Consider the following 8,951-nt stretch of genomic DNA (forward strand, 5'->3'; position numbering starts at 1 on the left):
CTTCAAAATCCAGATTAGATGTCATCTCCTCTATTAATTCTCCCTTACCCCCTACCCCAGACCTACAGTGAACTTCCCACAGTACCTGAGCATCTTCCATTATGGTTTGATCATACTGCTTTTTGTTTTTATCACCATCTTCCCCATTTAACCACAATGATAAGTTAATTAGTCTTATTTTCATGTTTATCTCTACCTCCAGCACATAGAGAGGTCCAGGGATGTTTCTGAAGGGTAGGAAAGGACAATTCCTGCCATTCACTAATAACTGCCTAACCATGCAAACAAGTTCTGCAAACAATCTGGAAAAGAGACCCACCCATTCCTTCTTGGAGAGGAAGGACAAAGCAAACCCAGTAATAAATAATACAGGATAGATCTTCCCCTCAGGCAAATGGATTTTTAGGAGTTGAATTTCTTACAGAAGACTAGGTAGAACTAAGTCAACAAGTACCAACATCCCTCCATTCTCTTCTGAGAACAGATTGCAAATCACAGGAAGGAAGTTGAAAAATTGGAAAATACTATTCATGAACTGGAAGAAGAAAATTTGGTGCTTATTGATCAACTATTCAACTGTAGACTTGTGGATCTCAAAATACCCAGGTGAAAGTCATTAGCATATCTAGAAAGTAGTTTGTAAACATTTGTATCTGTAAAAAGTTATTTTTAAAAGATGATTTAATTTTTTAATGTTCTAGCTGGATGGCAGTAGTTGCAAAGGAAGGGACTCACAAAACGGCCATGGTGAATGTCAACTGTTGGTACAGTGCAAACTTTGGCTTGCTTTTTTTAACAATGCACTATAGTCTTAATAACAAACACTTAACAGGAACATCACAACTGCTGACCTTCAAAAGCCTCCAGGTCAGCAGGGAAAATGGGCATAAAAATAAAAGCATACCAGTGCAGCAGAAGATGGATGAGGTGTGGAGTTAGCCCAAAGGAGGAAGTGATCAGCTTTGTGGTAGCTTCCTGGAGGTCTTCTGGGCTTCCCGTTACCTTGTGGACTGTTAACATTGTTTCCTTTGATAGTTAGTGGAAGAGTCAAACTACCTTTGAAGTAGAGAAAATAGCCTGGCATTCCAAGTCACATTTATTCCTGCACAAGAGAAACCAAATGTGTATTTTAGGTTCTCTCTTTTTCTGACCTGACAAAAGAATTCTTAACACACCAGTCTGGAGGAAAACTAGGGCCCTGGAATATGGAATTAAAATTCAGAGTGGTGATGATTATTTGGGCAAGTCATCAGAAACAAGAACCAATCCGAATAGTAGCATGTTTAGGAAGAGAAGAGAAACGGATCCCACTAATGCAGGGTGTACATGTGGAAGATGAGAAACAAATGTCTCGGTCTAGAAGTTAAAGCAGAGAAATTCAACGCGGTGAAAGGGCCACAAAAAGTTCCTACCTGAGTAGTTCCTGTCACCTGTGTGGCATGGAAAAATACTGTTTGTGACATAATAGAGTATCTTTTGTTTACAAACTTCCCGATGTGTTCCAAGAAGGGTAGCTACAGGTAAGTTGTGGAGTTCCGTTTGCTGGGCTAAGAGATACAAGGATGGAGAAAGGGAGATAGTGCAGCTGCATTACAGGTTGAAAGTCCCGCGGGGCAGGACAGACAAGGGGCCACCAGCTCCCCTGCACCATGTCCACATGCTGCCCTGGAGAGGCAGACACCAGTGCAGAGGCAGCGGGCAGTTGGGCTGAAGGAATCGACTGTTGACTGGACTCCTGAATTCCCAGTCTCTTGAGCTGATGCCCTCGAGGAGTCCTAGGGGCTGCGGGCCTCACTGTACCCCCAGTAGGCGATGCGCTCTTGCCAGCCCTCTCCTCTCTGATCAGGTGTCCAGCTCCAGGCTCCTGTGCTCCAGCTGCTGCCACCGCCTCTTAGCCCACGGGTCTGATCTCTGCAGCCGCTGCTGGCGCGAGGGCTCACAACCGCGGCTCTACCTGCCTCCACTGTCGTCCTTCCTTCGTTTCTGAACAGGCCCAACCTTAGGAAGGAGCTACCCTCCCAAGTGCCAACCCCACTTGCCGCTTTGGTGGGCTCAGTCCGCGGTATCTGGTTTGGTGCTGCCACGGATGGGAATGGCTAGTTATACAAAGGGGAATCCTTTCACTGGCCAGAGAGAACTTGGCAGTGACTGGCAAGGAGACGAGAAACTTTCAATGAAGTTTTCGTGAAGTTGTTTCATGTTTAACCCCTAGCCCCCCAAAAAATCTTCAGTAGTACTGACAGTATTCATCAATGCCTTGTGGGTTGGTTTTTTTTTAGTGAGAGACCTGAGTGTTTAGTCTTGCTTCCGAGTTGGGAGAGATGAGTTCAAAAGCTGACCAAGCAAAAAGAAAGCATGGCGATGTTCATGAGAACCAGGTTAGGAACCCCTGTATATGCTTCTATAACACCCTAATCTTTTCTTTCATGACCGGCATTTATCACACTCGTGATTACTTATTTAATGTCTGCTTCCTTGCTAGATTATAAATTCCTTGAGGCAAGTATTTAGGAAATTTTAGAAAGATCTGCATAAAGGAACAGAAATGTGTAAACCCTCAATTATCTGTTACACTACTTCTCCAGAAGGATAACTTTGAGTGTATTCAGGAGCTTTGACTATAAGCCATTTTCAAGTCAAAGAAATATAGTACATATTGCATATTTTATGGCAACTTCTCTTTTCATCTTTCTGTTGAGAACTCAGTCTCATAAAATACTAGAAGGGGGTGAGAAACAGACATAAACTGTGCCCAAAGGACATAAAAAGCTGTTTTCCTATTTGGCTGAAGAATGGGGTATTTTAGCTAATAGAGTTACTACCTTTCCCATCCAATGCTCCCCAGTCTTCTCCCTTCACAACTCACATAGAACATCACAGTATCTGTTAGACACAGGAGATGAGGTAAATGTCCACCACAGGTGACTGCCCAGGGACCCCAGCACCACAGAACTGAGGCTAAGTGGACCAATACCTACAAATCTAACACAAACTTCATAAAATAACATTCTTTAAGTATTTTCCATATCATCAAGTGTTGTTGCCCTATGGTGGTACAAAAGCGACAATAAATTAATGGTTAAGAGAGAATCCAGATTTATGAAGTGTATGACATTTAATACAATCATAATAATTCAAAACAGAAAACCAGGAAAGAAGAGAAAGTTCTAAGACCTCAGACATGTCTACCTGCAGACCAGAGCTACATGTGAAAGTGACCTTCACTGAGTTGAACCTTAAGAAGCTTTTACAAACAAAAATATTGTATGCAGTTATATGATTTGTTGGAGACTTAAGCATTTTGAATAATACTTTACTCATGTTCTTTAAATAAGTGACAACCTGTAATCCAGGGGCTTCACTCCGATTGCTGAGCTGCTAAGCATGGGGGGTAGTTTGAATATCTGCAAGAGTCCGATTCATGCTGTCTTCAGGCAAACTTCATGGAAAAGCTATAGGGAGCTTTCAAGACGTCATATGTTCTGGTTGAAAGTTCCATGGGTGCTGAAAAGCAGAGCACAGGCTTACACACATGCACAGAGAGCTGTGTTGGCAGACGTACACGTAACCAGGCATGTGACTGAAACCTACCCCTCAGCGACAGCTGGAACCTCCCTGTCATCTGGGATTCCTGCTGCTCGCCGTCTTTCTCTTTTTCTCTTCTTTTTAAAACCATCCATTCAGGCCACACCTGTTCCTCCCCTGGATTACTACAACAGCACCCTAATGGGTGTCATGCTCACTTTCATTCCCGGTGTGTTATTCCATTATCACTCACTGCCCTTCCTCACCCCAAGCCCTTCCCTGGCAAAGAGCCCCTGGTTCTTCAAGACTCAGCTCAGGTACCATCTCCTCCTGGAAACCTTCCCTGACCTCCTAAAGCTCAATCAGGTGCTTCTTCTCTTTGTCCCCCTAGCATTTTTCACACTCCACCACTCACCATCAGGGTAGAGACCATCACCCTAAAATACTGTAAGCCTGTCTGCCACCCCACTGGGCCTCATGCTCCTCAAAGGTAGAAACTATGTCTCATTTTTCATCTATGTGTCTCCAACACCTACCAGAGAGATAGACACCAGTGAGCAGATGGTATATTTGTGGACTGACAGACTGCTTTTCTCATTTGTTCTTTTTAGGCAACTATATCTTACTCAAGCTGCTGGACTGACAGTGCCACCTGAAGTGCCTTTGGAGTTGCCAGATATAGATGAAGGTATTATTTTATTTTAATGGTGATAGGGTTTTTTAAAAAAATTTAACAAATACTTATTGAGCATCTATTATAGACAAGTACCTCATACCCAAGAGCTATTTAGGGAATGGATACAGGCTAGCTTCTCCATATTTCTCTTCTTGCAGCTTTCTATAGTCCTATTTTCAAATTGAAGTCACCATGTTTCACAGTGAACTACATAAATACTGGTGGGGAGGGATGGGGTGCTGTCTACACTGGTGTGTTTTTGGTTCCAGTTCAGTCAACCAACCAAAATACCAACATGCACATAAGTTACCATATGATTACCAAAAGCTATCCGCTAACAGAAGGGAATACAACTTAGATAGAGATTCTAAACATGGGACTCACTCTCACCTTAATACATAGATCCTACATTTCTCAAAGCTCTTTCAAATTAAAAGTGTGACAAAGTGTGTAATGTATTTTCATTTTTATCTGTCCCCAAATAACCAATTTCTTTGTATTCATCCCAACATTGCAACCTGCAGAAGTAAAAGGTAGAGACATCACAAGCTCATCAGTGGAGAGCGGTGCTTTATATGTCAGTCATGAGCATGGTATTGGATATGCCAAGCAACTGAAGACAGATGAAGAAAACAACTCATGTGTAGACTTTGGGACCTCTGATATGAAATACTTACCATATGAGGATGAGCAGGATTTCAAGGTAAGATTCATGAAAAAAAATTTTGAGTACTAAGAGAATGCCGTTTTATTAATTAATAGAGAAAATTAACCTAAAACATCGATACTGAAAAATTCTATTTGCGCTTATTAGTAAAATTTGCCCACCATTCACATCTCTCATTAGATAGAATTTTCACTTCTACCCTTGTGCAATTTGCTACATATATTCATTAACAGAGTTACATTCCTAGTATACCATGTAAGTTATCTAATGCTGTATAACAAATTACCTCCAAACTTAGTGGCTTATAACAATTATCATTTATTCTCTTCCATGGCTTCTGTTGGTTAGGAATTTGGGAAAGGCTCCAATGGACAGTGCTCACTTGGGCCCTCAGGCAGTTGCAGTCATATGTCAGCAGGGGCAACAGTCATCTGAAGGCTTGATTGGGGCAGGAGGATCTACTTCCAAGGTGGCTCACTCATGGCTGGCAAGTTAATGCTGGCTAAGCTGGGAGCATCTGTTCTTCACATGGGCTTCTCCATGGGTTGCCTTTATTGTTTCTGTTATGGTGTCTGCCTTCTCCCAAAACAAGCAATACCAGAGACCATGGTGAAAGCTGCAATATTTTATATGACTTAGATTTGGAAATCATACACCATCCTTCCCTCATATTCTATTGGTTGATGTAGTTACAAAGTTCCACCCAAGGGGAGGGAATGTAGCTCCTGCATCTGGAAGAGGAAGGAGCACCACATTGTAGGAAAGGCATGTGGGACAGGATATCTATTAGTGTGGCCCTCTTTGGAAAGTACAAACTGCCACATATACCATATTAGGTGAAAACTGGAGTATCAAGGCTTTTTAATTTTAAAACCTTTTTGGTACATTCCAATTACTCCCATATCCACCCCTTGACATTTTCATTCTTGGTACTACCAGTAACTTTAAAAATTCTCCTAGAACTTAAAGTCTGGTAGGAGAAAGAGTGCTGTATGAAAACAGAAGAAACTGAAAAAATCAATAAAAGCCATTTTAGATAACCACAACTCAGTCCTGCTAACATCAAGTGACAATTTAAAGACTAAAGTTTTAGTCTCTATGGCATTCAAACACCCCCATGGGGGTCTTGAAATCATGACACTTGGTATGTTATCATGACCTCAGGCTAGTGGACAGTTGTCTACAAAATTCCAAAATCGCATACCATTTGGGTGAATGAAAGACCTTCTTACTTTCCATGGAGGTTTTTGATGGTGGAAATGGCACTGTGTATGCTATGGACTGAACTGGATCCCCATCCCCACTCCTACACCCACCAAATTCACATGTTGAAACCCTAACACCTAATCTAGAGATAGGGTCTTTAGGAGGTAATTAAGGTTAAATGAGGCCAAAACGATGGAGCCCCAATCTGATAGGACTGTGGCTTGTAAGAAGAGGCTCTGTCTTGTAAGGACACAGCGAGAAGGCAACCATCTGCAAGCCAGAAAGAGAACGCTTACCAGAACTCAACCATGCTGGCACCCTGATCTTGAATTTCCCAGTCTCCAGACTGTGAGAACTAAATGTCTGCTGTGTAAGCCAGTTGGTCTATGATATTTTGTCATAACAGCTTGAGCAGACTCTGAAATATGTTGGAGACATCCATCAATTTGTTTTTCTCCTATCTTACATTTATTGCAGCTCTATAATTACATATTTTAAAAACACAGTAAATAAAAAAAAACACAGTAAATACAACTATACGCATTTTTGAGAAATAAAACAATGCCTTCCTTTTTCATTCTGTGATTTTCCTAAATTCTAATAAATGTTTCTCGAAAACCCCACAACATGCCAGGTACTTGTTAGATGTTTGGGAATTTATGGGGAGAACAGGAAGAAATGAAGTTTCAAAGATGCCTATATGGCAGGCCCTCCCCTCAAATTGTTTACATGCTAGAAGACAGATTAGAAAATCAGTAATTACTGTACAAGAGGAATGTAGCACCTGTATCTGTCTCCCTGACCAGTCGGTCTGTGACCTTATCATTGCACCTCAGCACTTGGTTACAGGGCCTGGTACAAAGTGGGCACTCAGGAAAGGTTTGCTGAAATGTTGAAGGAATTCAAAAGAGAGAGTTATGGCTTGAGGAGGCTTCTAAGAGGAAGGCATGCTGGGTAGGGTCTGAGCTGTTTCAACCCAGTATTGGGTTGGCTGGTATTTCATGTAAATTACATTTCTAATTCCATTTGCTGATATCTTAAACCATAGTTAGTTTGGCAGAATATGGTCAGTTTTACCTATACAGTAGGCAATGGTCCTGTGAAAAGTGAAAAATTCATGGAGAATTTGCTTAATATTAGAATATATATATAGTCAAAGTGATGTTTACAAATCCTTCCCATTGTTCTTGAATAATATAGAAAAGTCTGCTGTGGTTATATCCTGGCCAGCAGAGGGCTACATATATACAGCTAACACTTTCTTCTACCAATTAAAGACTTTGAGAGAATGTATTTCCCCACTCTAATTGGTGCCCTCCGCCCTACTCCCCAAAAGACAAGCCTGTTGGCCTTGCTGCTTGCTCTTTGGGAGATCTTGCCTACCATACCCCACTGGGTATATAAACATATTTCACATGTTATTCAGGCAATTAAGAGGACAATGAAATCTGTCAGATAAAAGCCAACTATAATAAAGGAAACCTAACTATTAAGACTGGTAACTTGTTGGATAACCTCTCCTATTCTCTTATGTGTCTGTTCACCATAGGATTATGTAAACCTGGGTCCCTTGCAAGTGAAGCTCATGAGTGTGGAGAGCAAGAAAATGCCCATTCATTTTCAAGAGAAAGAAATTCCAGTCAAATGCTATGAAGATGTCAGGAGCCCAGAAAGCCGCATCACATATAAAATGATGAAGTCTTTTCTCTAAGACCAAATGCTGCAAAGTAAAAATAACTTTTCCTTATAAATGTTCATTGGGAACTGAAGTGTATTATTTGCCCATTTTAATTACACTTTGGTTTGTTTTTAAGCCCGTTGTTATTTCTAAAGGTCATAATGGCATTTAAAATCAAAGTTCCAAGCTGTTCATTTACCTGCATGACAAAAATGAGAGTACACTTTATTCAGAAAAATGATAATGGGCCCAAGATGAGTCTCCTTACCACTTAAAATCTGCTGCTTCATATATGGTTCCAATATGAAACAGTTCAGTTAGAAGCTTTCTAAGACAAATTCAGAGACCTATATAGCACTGACTATACAGCTTTGCCTCTGAGAGTGCTGAATGATAGACAGCCAGTCCACAATTCAAGCCTATTCTTCTTTAACCTAACACTATTTATAACAAATATAAAGCACTTTAGAAACAAATGAATTTGAGAGTGGTAATTTATTATATAAAAATATTCCAAGAGTGAGATCCCTCTCCTCTCAGTTCTGTTAAGTCTAAACTGCTGGGGGCACCTGGGTGGTTCAGTTGGTTAAGCGGCAGACTCATGATTTCGGCTCAGGTCATGATCTCAGGGTCCTGTGATAGAGACCCATGTGGAGCCCTGTGTGGAGTGCCGTGTCCAGCCCCACATCAAGCCCCACATTGAGCCATGCGTTGGGCTCCAGGCTTGGTAGGGAGTCTGCTTGGGATTCTCTCTCTCCCTCTCCCTCTGCCCCCCAACCCCCTCTCTCTCAAATAAATAAATCTTAAAAAAAAAAAAAAAAGTCTAAACTGCTGAGTCCCTGTTCAAGACCATTACCACTTCCTCTTATGAGTGCCACAAGCCAAGGCTATAACTGTGCCTGAATTTGACATCAACCTTCCATTTTAAAGCTACATTTACTTATAAAGCTTTCTACAAGGAATATCTTTTAAATATAAGGCCAAAGATAAAGAGAAAAGCAACAAAGCCAAAAGCCAGTTTGTAGGGTTAATTAAAGTTGATAACCCCTAGTAAGACTAATCAAAAAAGAAAACAAAAAACAAATGAAAAAGGAAATATCACTACAGATTTTACTAACATTATGAAAAATATCGTAAGAGGAAATTAAAGGAAAAAACTTTCTCAATAAAGTTGACAACTTTGATGAAATGGAAACATT

General features: G+C 40.9%; 1 protein-coding gene across 1 annotated transcript in view; it reads left to right on the forward strand.

Moving 5' to 3' along the window:
* Positions 1-7,785, forward strand: part of CCDC83 (coiled-coil domain containing 83) — a 39,952-nt gene extending 32,167 nt beyond the window's left edge. Inside the window, exons 7-10 of the mRNA XM_021686474.1 lie at positions 485-606; positions 4,137-4,216; positions 4,708-4,904; positions 7,624-7,785. Coding sequence (XP_021542149.1) covers positions 485-606; positions 4,137-4,216; positions 4,708-4,904; positions 7,624-7,785 — 561 coding nt within the window. The remainder of the gene's footprint in view (positions 1-484; positions 607-4,136; positions 4,217-4,707; positions 4,905-7,623) is intronic.
* The last annotated feature ends 1,166 nt before the right edge of the window (positions 7,786-8,951 follow it).

This window comes from Neomonachus schauinslandi, chromosome 11, assembly GCF_002201575.2.
Source record: "Neomonachus schauinslandi chromosome 11, ASM220157v2, whole genome shotgun sequence".
Classification (NCBI taxonomy): domain Eukaryota; kingdom Metazoa; phylum Chordata; class Mammalia; order Carnivora; family Phocidae; genus Neomonachus; species Neomonachus schauinslandi.